This window comes from Heterodontus francisci, chromosome 23 (assembly GCF_036365525.1).
Source record: "Heterodontus francisci isolate sHetFra1 chromosome 23, sHetFra1.hap1, whole genome shotgun sequence".
NCBI lineage: Eukaryota > Metazoa > Chordata > Chondrichthyes > Heterodontiformes > Heterodontidae > Heterodontus > Heterodontus francisci.
In genome coordinates, this window is record NC_090393.1 from 61,489,585 (window position 1) to 61,510,116 (window position 20,532).

The following is a 20,532-nucleotide window of genomic DNA, read 5'->3' on the forward strand; positions in this document are numbered from 1 at the left end:
TTCAGTTATGTGAAAGGGCAGTCTGTTTTAAACGTACAGGTGAAAGCTACTCTAAATTTGTTTTTCTTTTCTCTGCACTTTTTCTGTTTGAGGATGAAAAATTGGTTCTGTGAGACAAATCGGGAACAGTGTAGCTACATTGGGGCTCTGTGGTGTTACCAGTTTACCTCATTTTTATATTGTCTAATTGTTATTTATTAACTCCGTATCTATAATACTATCTGTTATTAGCCCTGTATCTATACTCGCAGTCAGTAACCATGAACGCTTTACCACAGCCACTCCTGCCTGCAGATACCCCTGCAGAAGCTGCTCTTCTCTGCCACGCTCACCCAGGATTCTGAGAAGCTGCAGCAGTTGGCGCTGCACCAACCTCAGCTCTTCAGCTCCAATTACACACCGTTGCAGTGGGAGCCACACGTGACCCAGAACGAGCCCCAAGAGCCAGTGGGTACCGCCGACTACAAGTACACCTTGCCTGAGGGGCTGACAGTACGTACTGATTCAGATGAATTTCCTCTCTTTCGGTGTACAAAGAAAGAACATGTATTTTATAGCATCTTTCATGACCTCAGAACGTCCCAAATCACTTCACTGCCAATTAACAACGTTTGAAGTGTAGTTACTATCGTAATGTAGAAAATGCAGCTGCCAATTTTGTGCAAATCAACTCCCACAAACAGCAATGAGATAATAACCACATACTTTCTTATAATGATGTTGGTAAAGGGATAAATATTGGTCGGGTCACAGGTGGGAACTCTCCTGCTCTTCTATAAAACAGGGTCATGGAAACTTTTACATCCTTCAGAGAGGGCGGAGGGGGACTTCGGTTAAACATCTAATCTGAAAGAAGGCACATCCTGACAGTGCAGCACTCCCTCAGACTGCACTGGGAGTGTCAGCTTTGGAGTGGGACTTGAAACCACAATCTTCTGACTCAGAGGTGAGAGGGCTACCACTGACACTGACATGCCTGACACATAATCCATATGCAATTTTCCATTTGGAATCTGTGTTTTAGGAATATGAGCTCCATAGGTGATGTTGGTGAACATGAGACACAAGTAGTACCTGCCCATTGTTGTTATAAAAGGAACTTACCTGCTGTGCAATAGAAGTAAGACTGCCTCGGGTTATTTTCATTTGGAGTTCTGACAAAGGAGTCTTTTATTCTACGAGCTTGACTGGATTTAAGAGAAAATTTAAGAGGTGAGTCACACCCAGTCAACGGCTAACTCTTCCACTGCCGTGGGAGATTTTACCCTAATTTAGAGTCACTGCTGCGGCAAGAGTTAAATGAAGCATGAAACGGGCTGACTGTGAGTTAAGCCGAGGTGCTTGGGATCAGATTGTGACATTGTGGTGAGTGACGCTCTGCAGCACTGCCCACCCCGCTGGTGACCTTCCATTGCACTCCCTCCATGACAAGTATAGTCTTCCTTAGACAAGGAGACCAACACTGAACACAGTACTCCAAGTGTGATCTCGCCAAGGCTGTATACAATTGCAGCAAGATATTTTTACTCCTGTACTTAAGTCCCCTTGCAATGAAGGTTTCCTATGATAGCCAACATACTATTTGCCTTCCTAATTGTTTGCTACACCTGCATACTAGCTTTTAGTGACTCATGAACAAGGACACCCAGGTCCCTTTGGACATCAACACCTCCCAACCTCTCACCATTTAAGAAATACTTTGCCTTTTTGTTTTTTCTATCAAAGTGGATCATTTCGCACTTATTCACATTATATTCTATCTGCCATATTCTTGCCCTTTCACTTAGTCTGTCCGAATCCCCTTGAAGCCTCCTTGTATCCTTCTCACAACTTACATTCCCACCTAGTTTTGTGTCATCAGCAAATTTGGGATATTACATTTGGTCTCCACATCCAAATCATTTATATAGATTGTGAACAGCTGTGTCCCAAGCACTGATACTTGCGGTACACCACTAGTAACAGCCTGCCAGCCTGAGAATAACCCATTTATTCCCACTCTCTTTTCTGTCTGTTAACCAATTCTCAATCCATTGCAGTATATTACCCCCAATCCCATATGCCCTAATTTTGTTCAGGCTGCATTGCTGACAACACAACCACTCGGTGACACAGTACTGGTACATGCGCAAATGCAAACTCATCCACTGAAACAACACTGTCTGCGACGTCTCAGGCAGCTGCCAGTAATAAAAATGGCACTGCTCAATTCGACACACAAAAATGAATTAAACCCAAACCCTTCAAGGACTGCGATTGCCGCCTCCATCCGACCCCCAACAGTATCCCACACCATCCTGACATCGCACTTCTCTTGCTCCCCGCCTTGCCGCTTCATCCCCTCGGCCGCTCACTCCCGACCTCACCTCCGCCTCCCCTCAGCCACTCGCTCTTCACCTTGCCGCTGCCTTCACTCGGGCTTGCTCCTCGCCTCACCCTGTAACTCTTTGGTGGCTTGTTCCCCACCACTTCTCTGGGCGACGCAGTGGGAGCAATTGGCCTGGGGTGGGGTGGAGAAGCAGTGAGTGAGCGGCTGAAGCAGTGAGGAGGGGAGTGGCCAAGGGGGGAAGCGGCGAGGCCAGGCTGGAGCGGTCGAGGAGGAAAACGGCAAGGCCAGGCGGGAGCAGCCAAGGGGGAAGAGGCGCGGCTGGGAGGAAGAGGCTGAGGAGGGAAGCGGTGTGGCTGAGAGGAGGGCGGGGAGCAACGAGGACTGGAGCAAGCGGCCGAAGCGGCGCAGCCAGAGGGGAAGTGGCAAGGCGGAAACGAGATGCCGACGCTGGGTACTGTTGTGGGGGAATGGAGGCGTCGATTGCAGCCATTGAGGGGTGAGGTGACGCTCAGATGTTGTTGCATCTGGCATCATTGTGCGGTGACATAGTTGCGCATATGCACAGATTCATACTGGCAAGCTGGCGAATGTTTTGGACACACTGATGACGTCGGCGATTGCTCTACGTTGTCATGAAACACTCCATTTTGTTTACTAATCTGTGTGGGACCTTATCAAAAGCCTTCTGAAAATCCAAATACACCACTGGTTCTCCTTTATCTATGACACAAGTAACATCCTCGAAAAACTCTCAACTGGTTTGTCAAACATGATTTCCCCTTCATAAATTCATGTTCACTCTGCCCAATCCATATCATTATTTTCCAAGTGTCAAGTTATCACATCCTTTATTATAGATTCTAACATTTTCCCTCCTACTGACGTCAAACTAACAGGTCTGTAGTTCTCCGTTTTCTCTCTCGCTCCCTTCTTCAATAGTGGGATTACGTTTACTAATTTCCAGTCTGCAGAAACCCTTCCAGAAACTATAGAATTTTGAAAGATAATCACCAATGCATCCTCTATCTCTGTAGGCACTTCCTTCATTGGGATGTAGCTCATCTGGTCCAGGGGATTTATCAACTTTCAATCCAATTAATTCTTCGAGCACTACCTCTTTATTGATACTAATTTCTTTCAGTTCCTCATTTTTACATGTCCCTTGGTTCCTTAGTATTTCTGGGAGGTTTTCTGTATCTGTATGGTGGATTGGGAAAATACATTAAAAGACAAGCACAAAGTAATTGTTTAGTTTCTCCGTCATTTTCCCATTCGCCACGATATATTCTCCTGTCTCTGCCTGATTTGGGCACACATTTGTCCTTGCTAATATTTTCCTTTTCACATACCTAAAGAAACTTTTACAGTCCACTTTATGTTCTTGCTAGCTTGCATTTATATTCTCTTTTCCCTTTCTTGATCAATTTCTTGGTCATCCTTTGCTGGATTGTAAATTGTTTTCAATCCTCGGGCTTACCACTTTTTCTGGCATCCTTATAAACCACTTCTTTTGATGTCATGCAGTTTTTAACTTCTTTTGTTCGCCTTGGTTGATTCATCTTTCCTGTTGGGTTTTTTTGTCTTAGAGGAATATATATTTGTTGTAGACCGTGTAATACTTCATTAAATACTAGCCATTGCATGTCTACTGTCAAATCTTTTAATGTATTTTCCCAATCCACCATAGCCAACTTGCCACTCATTTCTTCATAGTTACCTTTGTTCAGATTTAAGACCCTAGTTTCAGAATGAACTATATTTCTTTCAAACTTAATGTAAAATTTTATCATATTATGGTCACTATTTCCGAATGGCTCCTTTACAGCAAGGTTATTAACTAGCCCTTTCTCATTCCACAATACTAAATCTAAAATAGCCCTAGCTGGTTCCTCAACATACTGCTTCAGAAACCCATCCTGTACACACTCCAGGAATTCATCCTGCACAGCATAAGTGCTAATTAGGTTTAGCCAGTCTATATGTAAATTGAAGTCACCCATTAATACTGCATTGCCCAAGCTACATGCAGCTCTAATTTCCTGATTTATACTATGCCCAACATTACCACTATAGTTTGGTACCTTATAACAACACCCACCAATGCTTGCTGCCCCTTGCTGTTTCTTAGCCAAAGCAGGTGATCTTTGCTACAAAGCCACCTTCTTTCCCTCCCTACTGTAATTGTGATAAGACTCAGTAATGAGCCTAGAACAGGTATTTCAATTGTATTTAAATTTTGCAAGATGTAACATTTTGAATCTCACCAATAGAAAATGAGGTATTTGTCCTATGCAGGAGTTCTATGTCCCATGCCACCTCAACAAGAAGCCTCTGATAATCCTCTACTTTGTCCTGAGAATGAAGTTCAGTCGCATCCTGTGTTTCACCAACTCCAGGGATGCATCACACAGGTAACCTGTCTGTGTTACTGTTCTAGCTCCTGATATCATTTTGTGGATTATTTGTTTTGGTTCAAATTTAACAGATGATCAGGGTGGCAGTGAGCTGACTGTTTTTGCACAGGATGATCAGTGTGACAGTGAACAGTCTGTCTGTTTACACAGGATGATCAGGGTGACAGTGAGCTGTCTGTTTACACAGGATGATCAGTGTGACAGTGAGCTGTCTGTCTGTTTACACAGGATGATCAGTGTGACAGTGAACAGTCTGTCTGTTTACACAGGATGATCAGTGTGACAGTGAACAGTCTGTCTGTTTACACAGGATGATCAGTGTGACAGTGAGCTAATTCTTGTGTGTTGCAGGATGTATCTATTACTCCGTGCCTTTGGTGGCATACAAGTGGCAGAATTTTCTTCCCGACTTTCCCCTAACGAAAGACGAAAAACGCTGAAAGAGTTTCAGCAAGGAAAACTGCAAATGTAAGTGTGTGTGCCAGCCTCTGTGCGGTTTGCGGGCGCCAGCCTCTGTGCGGTTTTCGGGCGCCTGCCTCTGTGCGGTTGGTGGCTTACAAGGATGAGAATTTTATATTTGAGTCATTGAAACCAGGAGCCAGTGTAAGTCACCGAGCACAAGAGCGATGGATGACTAGGACTTGGTGCAAATCAGGTTAAGGGCAGCAGAGTTTTGGTTGAGCTTATGCTTTTAGAAATTGGAAGATGGGAGGCTGGCCAGGATGGCATTGGAATAGTCGAATCTGGAACTGAGGCAGGGTGGAGATGGGCTAGGTTACAGAGGTGGTAGTAGGAGGTCATTGTGAAGGGGTTGGGCGAGTAGAGTTGGCAACTCAGCTTGGGTGGAATAGGACACCGAGATTGCGAACAATTAGGCCTGAGACAGTGTCAAAGCAATGAAATTGGTGGGCAAGAGGTCAAAGTTTGTGATGGGGATTAAAAACAATGCCTTTGCTAATCCTAATGTTTAGAGAAATTGCAGCTCAATCAAAACTGGATGTTGGACAAACAGTCTGACAACTCAGAGGTGCTGAAGGGTTCAAGAGAGATGGTGGAAAGATAGAGCTGTCATTAACATACTTGTAGAAACACCCATTTCTGTGGATGATGTGCCTGCATCGTGGTGATGAGGAGGGGACCAAGTTTAGATCCTTGGGAAACACCTAAGGTGACAATGTAGGATGGAAAAAGAAGTGATTGTTGGAGATGCACGGCCTATGTTTTAAGGGGTAAAAGTGGAATTATGTGAGGACAGTCTCAGTGAACTGGATAATGAAAGAGACATTAGAAGATGGTGTGGGTGACCGTATCAAAGGCTTCAAAGAGGATGAGGAGGGATAGTGCACCACAATCACAGAGAATCTTATTTGTAACTATAATTAGCGCTGTTTCAGGGATGTGGCAGGGGTGAAAACCTGTTGGAGAGTTCAGATGTGAAGAGGCCACAGAGATGGCTACGGATCTGGGAAGCTCATGGACCTTGGAGAGGAATGGGAGGTTTGGCGATGGAGTGGTAGTTTGGCTGAACAAAGAAAGGTTCAGGGTGGGTTAATCTGTTTATCTCACACACTGATGTTTAAATAATCACTGTGTGATTTTTGTTTATTTGGACTCTGCGCCTGGCCACTAAAATGACTAATCATTCTTTTTGAGACTGTGTCACATGCTGTTGTGGTTATAGATTGGAGTCACACTTGATGTTGTAGTCACACAATTTTTGATACTTTCTCCGACAGACTGATCAGCACTGATGCAAGTGCTAGAGGAATTGATATTAAAGGAGTCACGTGCGTGGTTAATTATGATGCCCCACAGTTCATCAGGACATACATCCATAGGTAAGCAGCGGTTCCAGCCTGAAATCCTTTGTCCCTCCCTGCCTTGCTCCGTGAAAATCCAGTCATTGAATTTTGTTCAGTTGTGAATTTTATGCTTTCTACTGAATCCTGCAGCCTACTGCGCTCTAATGGGCCTGCTTCTAGAGGTGTGTCTGATTCATTGTTCTGTGCAGGATGCAGGTTACACTAATCACTATTTGTTAATCTGGGAAGTTATTTTGAAAGGATGTTGATAATTAAACCTTGTAGATATGTGTCATGCAGCAGCAATCTAAATTTGTAATTTGTCATTTAGCATCCAGAAAGGAATCTAGGGCAGCATTAAATCTAGGGGCGGCACAGTGGCGCAGTGGTTAGCACCGCAGACTCACAGTTCCAGCGACCCGGGTTCAATTCTGGGGACTGCCTGTGTGGAGTTTGCAAGTTCCGCCGGGTGCTCCAGTTTCCTCCCACAGCCAAAGACTTGCAGGTTGATAAGTAAATTGGCCATTGTAAATTGACCCTAGTATAGGTAGGTAGTAGGAGAATTGTGGGGATGTGGTAGAGAATATGGGGTTAATGTAGGATTAGTATAAATGGGTGGTTGTTGGTCAGCACAGACTCGGTGGGCTGAAGGGCCTGTTGCAGTGCTGTATATCTAAATAAATTTAAAAAAAATAAAAATAAACAATAAAATAAATCTGCTTTGTACCTAATTAATTTCAAGTCATGGTGTAAATGAAATACCTAAAACAAATAAATGTTATTTATCTTCTGTTGATGGACCGGCCTAATGACTCTCAGTCACATCCCAAGGGTTAATGCAATGTACATTTCTGTAATCTCCATTAGTTTTCATTTTACCCTGTGTCACTGGCTGGTGATTATTGACCAAGATCACAATACCATCATATGTGTTCTGAAAACTTTTAACTTGTTGCTGCCCACTGTTGTCATCAACTGCAATGTTTCAGATTGTCAGTAAGGGTAATGGTGGATATGTGAAAGTTTCACACTCAGAACTGAAATTACATTTTGACCTTCCAGTCTATACCTGGGGAGAGGACCATGAGCTGTACAAACGGTTAGGTACAGATTTATCCCTTGTGACAGGGTCAAGCCAAGGGAATGAATTAAGAGCACCACACAACACAGAAGCCGACTATCTGAAGTGCATTTCCCTGATCAGTTATTGATGCACTAAAGCGGGGGACAAGACCAAAGTGTGGCACCAATATCAAAGTGAAAGGTGGCAACATCTGGACCCGGAAAAGCACTGGCTCAGAACCGTGCATTAAGTACATAGCAGGTGGAATAAGAGGCTGCTGTCCAGGACCTCCAGCTGATCGCATCATGCATGTACAAATCTTACTTTACCTGAAGCTGTTGGTCCTTCAGTTCACAAATAAAGTATTTAACACTTTTATGATGGAGCAGACTTTCCCCTTAATGTGGAATGTCACTTACATAACAATAACGTAATTATGTTGAAAAACATCCTAAGGTGTTTCAGAGGTATAAGGAAAAGTTATTCTAAGCCAAAGGAGGAGAGGTTTGAAGGGGTGATAACATGTTGGGGAAGAGGTAGTTTTTTTATGGAGGATCTTAAAGGAGGAAAAGGGAAGTGGAGGGCTTTAGTGAGGGAGTTCTCGAGGTTGAGACCAAGGAAACTGAAGGTGCGGCTGCCCATGTTGGGGCAAAGGGAGGAACAGTACACAAAAGGCTAGAATTGGAGGAACAGAGAGTTTAGAGGAGGAGGGTTGTAAGGCTGTAAGACAGTACAGAGATGGGGACGAATATTGTGAGGCTGATGTACAACAGTTCCACAGTTGGAAATATTTGTAACTCCCAATTCCTGGGTTTGCAGGTCATAAAAATCAAAGCGATGGTGTCAAAAAGTTGTCGTGTATTTCCCTGACCGTATTTCTGGCTTCCACTCTCATATAGAAGTGATATAAGGCATCCTATGTATAGCAAGGCCCTCACTCTCACACTGACCCACTCAGTACTGCTTCCCACTCTCTGTTAACAATCAGCCCAGACTGACTTCTGGTGGAAGTAATGCATTTCCTGTAATTGCCAATCTCTGCAACTGGATGCCCCAGTTTTATTGCCTGTTTGCTGTTAGTGCAATGTGATGTATTACATTGTTTTACTGAATCACTGTTGATAGTGATGCTAATTTCACAGAAATGAGCAGTAATCTAAAGTTAAACTTGAAACTTTTGGGGAAACTGCTGTTGCTACAGAGGAGGAATACAAATCAGCAAAGGTCACTCTCCTGATTACTGTTCAGTGACCCCTGCTGGTACTTGCATAGGTATGTACTTTGGGTGCCACCAGAATCAGGCTCAGATATGAAACTCCCACAGTCAAATAGCCTGATAGTTGTTGGTGTCAAGTGTTAAGGAGAAAGAATGGCTTCATGGATGAGGCATTGGAGGGTTGCACTGAAGGCAGCCTACTTTTAATGTTGTGATTAACTGATCACATTAAATTAAACATGGACCTCACCCCCAGCAAGAGTCAGCACCTTCAGAAGGAAACGAGGAGGGCATTGTGTGTGTTTGCGGAGTTAAACCAGCTCTAAATTTGAGCAATTTGTTATCTCATCAGTTCCTTCTATTATCGAGTTCTTTCTATTAGAGTTCTTTTGATCACAAGCAGTCTGAAGGCAGTGTTGGAAGCAACCTGGTGACAAAAGTTCAGTGTGTCGTTGATAAAGCTCCTCTGGGCTGCTGGATAATTGAGGCGCAAGTTGTTTTGATGGTTTCCTGCAGACAGCCTTTTAATTTGAAGCCCCTTGCCTTTGGTTGAATTAATTGTGGGGTAAAAAGATTAGTCCGAGCACTGGGCATTTCGACCCAATTTGAGTTTAGGACTAAGACAGTCTCATCCTGTTTTTTCCTGTTCAGATGCTGCCACGACTCTATCGTCTATGTTCATAATTTGTCCTGTGCTCCTTGTAAGTTCCTGCATTGACTTGTGTTTTTCAGAGTGGGTAGAACTGCTCGAGCAGGGAAAGCTGGGCTAGCATTCACACTCCTCCTCAAAGTGCAGGTGAGTTACTGGGAGCCATATTTGCTGCCTCTGCTTGCTACTTTATTAAACTTTTCACTGATGAAACCTTAACACTTTCACCAGCCTCTTACAGTTATTGATGTTATAACCACTAGGTTATCTGTTCTTAATGAGTAGCAACTGGGGAATTCAGTGATTGACAGGGGAGTGTAATTGTACACAGACAGTTTCTAAGCTTAGTTATTCAGGCGAGTCTTTAAAATAAAAACAAGAAATGCTGGAACCACTCAGCAGGTGTGGCAGCATCTGTGGAAAGAGAAGCAGAGTTAACGTTTCGGGTCAGTGACCCTTCTTCGGAACACCCAGATTTCAGATTTCCAGCATCTGCAGTATTTTGCTTTTATTTGAATCTTTAAAGTATTTGCATTTAGGATGAGATGAGGAGGGGCAGGGGTATAAGGTGATGAGAGAGGGATGGAGGGGTAGTACCAAGGTGGAATGTTGTAGGACATAAGTCTGTGTGTGGGGCACCTTGCCCCACACAATGAGCTTGCAATATTTGTACTCACGCTGGGGAAAGAATGCTGCGTGGAGGCCAGACAGAAAACTCAGTCAGGTCAAACGCAGTGTTACCAAAGAACTGGGAGCAGATCTGCCACCTGGTAGGTTTGCCAACCCTGTTCATGTGACTGGAGATTTTATGTGATCAAATGCCATGTCACTTGACGTCGGATCACCGCATTTTGATCACGCGTTTTCCCAGTTTGCAGATGCTATTGTTTTACTTCATAAAAATTGGCTCCACTATCGTCGAATCATTGAAATTTACGGCTCAGAAGGAGGCCATTCAGACCATTCTGTCTGTGCTGGCTGAGAAAGAGCTATATAGCCTAATCCCACTTTCCAGCTTTTGGTCCATAGCCTTGCAGGTTATGGCACTTCCAGTACATATCTGGGTGTTTTAAAAAAATATAATGAGGGTTTCCGCCTCTCTCAATATGTCAACAGTGAGTTCAAGATACCCACCGCCCTCTGGATGAAACATTTTCTCCTTATCCCCTCGAATCCTTCTGTCAATTACTTTAAATCTATGCCGCCTGGTTATTGACCTCTTAAGGGAAATAGTTCCTTCCTATTCCCTCTATCTTTGACCCTCCTAATTTTATACACTTCAATTAAATCTCCCCTCAACCTTCTCCGTTCCAAAGAAAACAACCCCAACCTATCTAATCTTTCCTCATAGCTAAAACTCTTCATTCCTGGCAACATCCTCATAAATCTCCTTGGTCAGAGTCATCTACAGCATAAAAGGGGGCTATTTGGCCAATCGAGTCCATGCCGGCTCTCCACGGAGCTATGCAGTCAGCCCACTTCCCGGCTCAATCCCCATCGCCCTGCAAGTCTATTTCTTTCAGGTATCTTTTCTAGTACAGTCACGTCCTTCCGGTAATGTGATGACTAGAACTGTACGCAATACACCAGCTGTGGCCTAACTAGTATGTTAAATAGTTCTAACATAACCTCACTGTTCTTATATTCTGTGCCTTGGCTAATGAAGGAAAGTATCCTATATGCCTTCTTAGCCACCTTATCTACTTGCCATACTACCTTCGGGAATCTGTGGACTCTGTTCCTCTGCATTTCTCAGTATCCCGCCATTTATTGTGTATTCCCTTGCCTTGTTTGCCCTCCCCAAATCTTCCAAAATTCTATTGATTGTGGAACGGTTCCTGCAGATTGGAAGGTAGCAAATGTCACCCCACTATTTAAGAAGGGAGGGAGAGAGAAAACTGGGAATTACAGACCTGTTAATCTTACATCAGTCATTGGGAAAATGCTAGAATCTATTCTGAAGGATGTGATAAATGGACACTTGGATAATAATGATCTTTTCGGGCATAGTCAACATGGATTTATGAATGGGAAATCATGTTTGATGAACCTGTTGGAGTTTTTTGAGGATGTTACTAACAGAATTGATAAAGGGGAGTCGATGGACGTGGTATACCTAGATTTTCAGAAGGCTTTTGATAAAGTCCCCCACAGGATGTTGGTTAGCAAAATTAAAGCACATGGGATAAAAGGTAATATACTGGCATGGATTAAGAATTGGTTAACAGGCAGAAAACAGAGAGTAGGAATAAACGGGTCATTCTCGCGTTGGCAGGCTGTGACTTAGTGGGGTACCACAGGGATCAGTGCTTGGGGTCACAATATATATCAATGATTTGAATGTGGGGACCAGATGTAATATTTCCAAGTTCGTGGATGACTCAAAGCTAAGTGGGAATGTGTGTTGTGAGGAAGATGCAAAGTAGCTTTAAGGGGATTTGAACAGACTTAGTGAGTGGGCAAGAATGTGGCAGATGGAATATAATGTGGAAAAATGTGAGGTTATCCACTTTGGTAGGAGGAACAGATGTGCGGAGTATTTCTTAAATGGTGAGAGATTAGAAAGTGTAGATGTACAAAGGGACCTGGGAGTCCTTGTCAATAAGTCACTGAAAGCTAACATGCAGGTGCAGCAAGCAATTAAGAAGGCTCATAGTACGTTGGCCTTCATTGCAAGAGGATGTGAGTACAGGAGTAGTGAAGTCTTCCTCAATTGTGTAGAACCTTGGTTAGACTGCACCTGGAGTATTGTGTGCAGTTTTGGTCCCCTTACCTTAAGGATATTATTGCCATAGAGGGAGTGCAATGACGGTTCATCAGACTTGTTCCCGGGATGGCGGGACTGTCCTATGAGGAGAGATTGGGGAAACTGGGCCTGTTTTGAAGAATGAGAGGTGATCTCATTGAAACCTACAAAACACTTAAATGGGATAGACAGGGTAAGATGTTTCCCCTGGTTGGGGAGTTTAGAACCAGGGGACACAATTTCAAAATAAGGGGGAAGCCATTTAGGACAGAGTTGAGGAGAAATTTCTTTACTCAGAGGAATACTCAGTGAATCTTTGGAATTCTCTACCCCAGAGGGCTGTTACTGAGTATGTTTAAAGCAGAGATTGACAGATTTCTAAATACCAATGATATAAAGGGATATGAGGATAGTGTGGGAAAAAGCCATTGAAGATCAGCCATGATTGTATTGAATAGCTGGATAGGCTCGATGGGCTGAATGGCCTATTCCTGCTCCTATGTTCCAAATACATTACTTCACACTTCTCCGGATTGAATTCTATTTGCCATTTTTTGCCCACCTGACGATTCCATTATTATCTTCTGCGGTCTGCAGCTTTCTTCCTCACTGTCAATCATTTGGCCAGTTTTTTTGTATCATCTGTAAACTTCTTAATCATGCCACCTTCATTTAAGTCTAAATTAATTCATATGTACCACGCAAAATAAGAGACCAGTACTGAGCCCTGTGGAACCTCAATGGAATCAGTCTACCAGTCGTAAAAACACCTGTCGACTGTTATCCTTTACTTCCTGCCACTGAGCCAATTTTGGATCCAATTTGCCACTTGCCCTTGGATCCCATGGGCTTTTATTTTTCTGAGCAGTCTGCCACATCGAACCTTGTCAAAAGTCTTGCTAAAATCAATGTAGACTACTTCAAATGCACTACCTTCATCAACCCTCCTTATCACCACATCAAAAAATTCATGTTGGTCAGACACAACCTTCCCTTAACAAATCTCTGCTGACTGTCTTCGATTAATCTTTGCCTTTCTAAATGACAATTTTTGCTGTCCCTCAGAATTTTTTCTAATAATTTGCCCACCCACTGAGATTAGGCTGACAGTCCTGTAATTACTCAGTCTATCCCTTCCTTCCTTTTTAAACTGTGATACAATGTTAGCAGTCCTCTAACATCACGCTTGTAGCCAGAGAGGATTGGAAAATGACGATCAGATCCTCTGCTATTTCCTCCCTTGCTCCTCTTAGCAGCTTGAGATACATTTCATCTAGGCCTGGTGATTTATCCATGTTCAAAGATGGTAAACCCCTTGATATTTCCTCTCTTTCTATGTTTATCCTATACAATATTTCACACTCCTCAACTACAATGTCTGCATATCCCCCTCTTTTGTGAAGACTGACGCAAAGCATTCATTAAGAACCATGCCTATATCTTCCGCCTCCATACGCAGGTTACCTTTTGATCTCTAATAGGCCTTCTGGTCTTTAATTGCTGTTTTGTTGAGCCTTTACTTAAATTGGCTTCTTGTTGGCCATGGCTGCTTAGGATTGCTTTCATTCCAGTTCCCTATTCTCCCTTCACATCCCGTAATACCTGAGGCAGTATCTACCTCTGCCAGTTCTGACTCTCATCCTCCAGGGTCAGTGAGAACAAATGCTAGAACAACCCTGAGGGAAAGGACACTTGTCTGAATTCACTTTAACCATGCAGCTCCTAATATTGTTCTGTCCCTCACCCAAGGGGCCCCATTTTCACTGTTACACCCTCCAACATTTTGAGTTGACTCTCTGAGGCTCCCTCTCTTTCCTCTGGCTCCTCACCTTTCCAGTTTAGCAACTTGTGTTCTTCTCTGCCCTCTTCTTCTCTGAACTTTCATTGCCTGTGTTCTGTCAGACTGGAGGCGCTTATTTGATTTGTGCCCAGCAGGAGGTTTCCTTGCCCATGTTTGACATGATTCCAGAGGACTCCCAGGGCAACTCCATCCTGACTGTATACCACTGTGCCGCCACCTCTGCTGGGTCTGTCCTGCCGGTGGGGCAGGACATACCCGGGGATGGTGATGGCAGTGTCTGGGACGTTGTCTGTAAGGTATGATTCAGTGAGTATGACTATGTCAGGCTGTTGCTTGACTAGTCCGAGACAGCTCTCCCAACTTTGGCACAAGCCCCCAGATGTTACTAAGGAGGACTTTGCAGGGTCAACAGAGCTGGGTTTGCCGTTGTTTCTGGTGCCTCGGTCGATGCCAGGTGGTCCGTCCGATTTCATTCCTTATTGACATTGGAGTGGCTTGCTAGGCCATTTCAGAGGGCATTTAAGAGTCAATCACATTGCTGTGGGTCTGAAGTCACGTGTAGGCCAGACCAGATATGGACGGCAGATTTCCTTCCCTAAAGGACATTAGTGAACAGATGGGTTTTTACAACAATCAACAATGGTTTCATGGCCATCATTAGACTAGCTTTTTAATTCCTGATTTTTATTAATTAAATTCAAATTCCACCTTCTGCTGTGGTGGGATTCAAACCCATGCCCCCAGAGCAATACCCTGGGGCTCTGGGTTACTAGTTCAATGACGATGTCCACCAAGCCACCACCACCCCAAGAAGGCAGTTCACCACCACCACCTCAAGGGTAATTAGGAATGGGCGATAAAGGCTGGCCTTGCGAGTAATGCTCACAGCCAATGAATCCATAAAAAAAGCCTGTTTTTGTTTACTGTTTTAAGTGGGTGGGGCGGTCCTGTGCCAATGTGGCCTTGCCATTCCTGCCTGTGGAAGTTTTCTTTGTTTTGCTGGCTTACAGGAGTTGAACATTCAGATGTTGTAATTGCAGGAACAACGGTTTCTTCAGATGCTGAGAGATGCTGGCAGCAAAGAGCTCAAGAAGCAGTTGGTGAAACAGGAATATTTGACTCCATTGATCAAGCGCTACAAGGGGGCTTTGCAAGAGCTTCAGCAGGTTCTTAAGGTAACTCAGGCCCACAGGTCTTTTAAGCTCATTTAATGGTTAAAATGTAATTCAGACTCTATGGTAGGCAAATATCTCTGTCTTTCCACCTTACCGACTACAGTTTCACTGCCGCTTTCAGGGTCAATGCAAATTGATTTCGGTTGACCTCCGACACTAAGGTGGCAGTACAAGTAAGTGGACTCTGAGCTTGAGTCCCAACAGCAGGAAAGGAATGAGTTGAGGCCACCTGGAGGAGATACTGTCCATCATAGGTCATTCATCCGCTCAAGCCTGCTCCCCCATTCAATTGGATCATGGCTGATCTGAACTCCATTACTCCTCTTGATTCCATAACTCTTGTCGAACAAAAATCTATCAATCTCAGTTTTGAAATTTTCAATTGACCTTCGGCCTCAATAGCTCTTTGGAGGAGAGATTTGCAGATTTCCGTTACCCCTCGTGTGAAGAAGTGCTTCCTGATATTACCCCTGAACTATCTAGCTCTAATTTTAAATTTTGCCCCATTGTTCTGGACTCCCCCACCAGAGAAAATAGATTTTCCCTTTGTCCCCTATCAACCCCTTCCATCATCTTAAACCTCAATCTGTGCTACACTCCCTCCAATGGCCAATATATCCTTCCTGAAGTGTGGTGCCCAAGACTGAATGCAGTGCTTCAGATTTGATCACGTGTACAGAATAAGGAGATACGCTCACATCCAATGTTCCCTCTAAGCTGCACAGCAACCCAGAAATTCCCACACAGGCCAGACATTAGTCAGCCCCTTTAAGTTACTGCATAACTGCGCAAAAAATTTTCAAGGGCCCATGCACCTAAATTAATGGGCTGCAGACAACTAAAAAAAAAATTAGAGGGAACGATGCTCACGCCACTTGTATACAGAATAAGGAGGTACACTCATCACTTGTATACATTACCACCACATAGGAGGCACGTTTGTGCTAATGCAACTTGCCTGCTGCACGTAGTCACTAAATCCATCAGACTCAGTTGGAACTAACATAATGAAAAGGCCTGGCACACTTAAATCAAACAATGAATGTCCGTAAAATACATATAAATTTAAATCACTTCTCAGTCTCCAGCATGTACGTTTACCCCACAAAGTTAAAAATAAGATACTTTGATGTATGAAAGTGGTGTTGCCGTTCCTTTATGATATTCAAGATTGCTTAATCTCCATACAAATTAAATACCAATCGTGCAATTATTGAATTGAGTTGCATGCCTTTCTATGTATTTCCAGAGATTTTATTGAAGAAACCAAAGTTATTTACTGCATTTTCTTGAAGTTGAGCATCTCCCAGTTTGTGCAATTAAAGTTTTAGTATGACAGAGCTCCTGGAAGTGTTCCTTGCTGCGGAACATAATTATATATTTATCACTGCCATCTATATCTGCAAAGGCTAATCTAACAGTAGAAACAATCTGCAGCCAAATATACAGTATTCCTAATAGAACTGCATAAATCAAAGCAAGCAAGAGGGAATTAGAGAGTCAGATGGTAAGTGACGATATAGTGACTGGTGACTGCACTTTAACAAGGTGAACAGCTACTTGAACTCTTGAAATAGCTGGCGCAGTTATGTTTAAGTGGTGCCTTTGTAATTGATGCTTTGGTCAGTGCTATCTGCCTGATATAGGCAGCTGCTCAGGATACGCAGAGATGATGGAAGTGGTGGGGACTGTCCCCGGAAATTGAGTGGATCCAAGAAGGGTTGGGGGAGGAGGAGGAGATGATAAATGAGTTTAAACAGAATAAAGGAGTAGTTCCCAAGCCACAGTGGGAGAGTTGGTGACAAAGCTTGGCTGAAAAGATGAGTTTTGAAAGTTTTTAAAGCTGGGGAGAGAAGTGATGAAGGGGTGTAGAGAGTGAGTTCCAAAGAGCAGACCAAGGCACTGCCACCAGTGATTGTGAGTGGGGGTGGGGTGGGGATACGGTGGAGGAACTGTGTGGTGTGGAGCATAAAAGGCCAGAGTCAGTGGATTGAAGGTATGGAGGGAATGTAAATGTTCTATTGAACATCTTGGGCCTGGAGCCAATGTAGGCCACGGAGGATGGGGTTAGTATGCCGATGGGATGTGGGTGGCTGCATTTTGGATAACTGTTAGGTAAGAATTTTGAAGGGTATAGCGCGAAGGCAGGTAAATGGAGTTGTGATATAAATCAGCCATGATCTCATTTAATTGGCAGAACAGGTTCAAGAGGCTGAATGGCCTTCTCCTATATGTTACCAAGTTAGCATTTATACAAGATGGGAGGCCGGAAAGGAGGACAAGAGATTGAGTTGGGGTTACAGAAACATGGGTGAAGAATTAAGCTGAGTGGGAGTGAGGTAGAGACAGAGGTGGATAATGTTGGGCAGGTGGAAATAAACGGTACTGGTAATGTCTATGATGAGTCTGAAGCTGAACGCCAAGTTAAACAAGATACTGGGATTTCTCGTGTCGTGAGAGCCCAGAGTTGATGGCATTGGTTGAAAACAACGGCTGCATTTTTCTTCTGTTAGTTGGAGGAGATTTTGATTCATCCACATCAGAATGGTCTTGGTGGAAATATTGGAACTGATCACCCTATAGAAAAAAGAATGCAGGACAGAATAATACTTCCAGGAGGGGAGCCTCTCCCTCAAAACGAAAGGGGTTTGAATAGATGCAGAGAGATAGTGATGAAAAGAAAAACAACAAACTGGAAATCTATAACACGTGTGTCGCATCTGAATAGGGAGAAGCCAAGTTAACTATTTACTTGTCTCCTCTCTCTGGATGCTGACTGGCCAAATGTGGGCAGCGTAAGTGGTGGGAAATGTACGAACTGACCAGATGTGGATGGTGTATGTAGAGTTTGGCATAATGTTAGTCCAGCAACTTGTGATTCAGTCTGTAATGGTGACATTATCATCAACTTAAATATTGACTTTTTTACACAGGATGAAAAGAAGAGGAAACATCTCTGAACTTAAAGAAACAGGAAAGTTGGAATGTATAAGGACAAAGAAAATCTGATGCCAACCTGACTTTATTGACTTATGAGGGAGCCTGGATTAGAAGACAGATACTGCCTTTCACAAAAATATATATTTTTATATATAAAATGATGTCTTTTACAGACCACAATTGTGATGGACAATCTGTATTTTGGGGGCAATGGGCAGTGTGTGACAGATTGTCTGCGTAATGGTTTTAGCATTCACACATGTATTACAATAAGATATCAGATGCACAGATTTGGCCTCTTAACAGATTTTGGAGCTCACGTGTAAAACTGTCCCGAACCCTGACACAAAGTCGGTTGTTCATTGAACTCGCAACTTAACATCTGAGAGCCACATCTTTTGACGGCATTACTGAAATTCCTTCCCTTGGCCCCCTCTGTCGAATTTGTTACCGTTTCCTCTTGCCTTGAACTCTTGCTGGTTTTCAGGCCACCCTTCTCTACAGCTCAGCTCCTTATTGGACTCAGAGGCATCAACGAAGCTGAAAGTGAAATTCCATGTGCAGATTTGTTCTCTTGGATTGGAGTCGGGTTGTGCAGCACCGTTTTGTAGCCGGGTTTAGATATACCATGAACTGTTGCACCCTGTTCCATTTGGAGCCCACTGGACTGTATTCTACTGGAATATGTCTGCAAAACAGACAGAAGAAATCCTGGAGAAATAGGAATGAAAGGGGAGAAACCGTAGAAGGGACTGGAAGGAAGAAGGAAAAATTGGGACGATCCTACTATAATAAAGCCACATTAAGTTAAAAGTGACTGACTGGCAGCAGTTTGATCAATCAAAAGGAGAGCAAGGATAATACTTACATTGAAGGAGCTGCTTATCTTCATAGCACAGGAACCAGGTGCCCTACAGTACCCCATCTAGTTATGTGTATAAACAGTGACTATTAGTAGACTGTTCCACTGTGGGAGACATCATTATCCAAACCCTTCCCTATCCTTGGTTAACATGCACTTTAAAATAACATTCAGAGGTGTAGCGATCAGGAGCAGGAACATCAACCAGATTTCTAACCTATGGAATGCACATGGACTCATGTACAATCAGGCCAGATTTATCTTTTCAAAACTAAAATCTTTTCTAACTATGACTTTGAAGGCAATAAGAGGGTAGATGTGTATTACTGACATATTAGGAGGATATTATTTTAGTATTGGGTGTGTTACTTCAGTCCAACCCATCTAGCATTAAGTTGTAGATCAATCAGAATTTCCTTTGGTTACGCACTGAAGACGAGTCATTGCTTTTCCCCCAAAGAACACAACTTGCATTTAAGAAATGTGCTTAACATAGTAAAATGCCCTAAACTGTACCTTGCCATCAACCCCATCCCCATCTCTGGCTTCTTGCGCAGGCTGAGGCCATTTGCATGCAACCTCAATGTTCAACCCAGAGCAAAACGTCAAATATCATATTCTATCAATCACCAAAAGACTGCTCACGCACCTCTGCACCTTTGCTGTTCTCTGCCCCTACCTAACTCCACAACCCCCCCGCATCCTTTATTCCCCCACTGCCAGAATTCTTTATCTGTTCCTTTGCCATCTCGAGAATTGACTTCGGCATCTTCCTTACTAGCCTTCCAATCTCCACAAAACATCAAATTATCCAAACCATGTGACCTCATCTTGCCCTGCAATAACCCTTCCTCTGATCTACCCGAGCAGCTCGAGTACCCAATGACTGAGCGTTACAAACTTAATCTACACCTTCCTCCATGGCCTCACCCTTGTAAGATTTAGGCTCAGGGCTCACAGATAACCCAAAGAAGGGGGTCAGAGTCATAGGTAGTTTTTAAAGTAGTTTATTAAGAAGTAACAATTTAAATATAGTGTATATTAAGCAGCAGTTTGAATATGATGCATAAGCTAAATAGAAAAGAATACGACAAAATAAAAGCAAAATACTGCAGATGCTGGAAATCTGAAATAAAAACAAAGTGCTGGAAATACTCAGCAGGTCAGACAGCATCTGTGGAGAGAGAAACAGAGATAACCTTTTAGGTCTGTGACCTTTTATCAGAGACATACGACAAACCTGTCTACCTTCACCACCTTTCCCAAAGTGCATTTTCACTAAGATTGTGGTTGCTTCTATCCACTGGGCGCCTGCCGATCCTATTTCTCCTTGCTAAAATACCTTGTGACCTTCTTTCTGTTTTACAGGTGCTATATAAATGGAAAATGTTCACTGGTGAGGTTTTCTGCAGTTGAATAATGCAATAAGGTGTTCAGTAACATAAATGACCTGTGACTATTATAAATAACCTACAGTGGAGTAGCCAAACAGGATAATCTCTCTCCTCAATTATTTTGAGGTCAGCCAACAAGAT

The 20,532-nt window shown here is 43.3% G+C and overlaps 1 protein-coding gene across 3 annotated transcripts in view; it reads left to right on the forward strand.

Annotated features, from left to right (window-relative positions):
- ddx51 (DEAD (Asp-Glu-Ala-Asp) box polypeptide 51) overlaps positions 1–18,965 on the forward strand; it is a 40,504-nt gene extending 21,539 nt beyond the window's left edge. The window contains exons 8-14 of one of the 3 annotated variants that reach the window (XM_068055404.1): positions 279–492; positions 4,625–4,740; positions 5,095–5,211; positions 6,480–6,581; positions 9,557–9,620; positions 15,061–15,195; positions 18,129–18,965. In XM_068055404.1, the coding sequence (XP_067911505.1) occupies positions 279–492; positions 4,625–4,740; positions 5,095–5,211; positions 6,480–6,581; positions 9,557–9,620; positions 15,061–15,195; positions 18,129–18,155 (775 nt within the window). In that variant the 3' untranslated portion in view covers positions 18,156–18,965. Of the gene's footprint in view, positions 1–278; positions 493–4,599; positions 4,741–5,094; positions 5,212–6,479; positions 6,582–9,556; positions 9,621–15,060; positions 15,196–18,128 lie in introns of those variants that run through there. The other 2 variants (XM_068055402.1, XM_068055403.1) reach the window with 2 other exon arrangements.
- Positions 18,966–20,532: the final 1,567 nt, after the last annotated feature.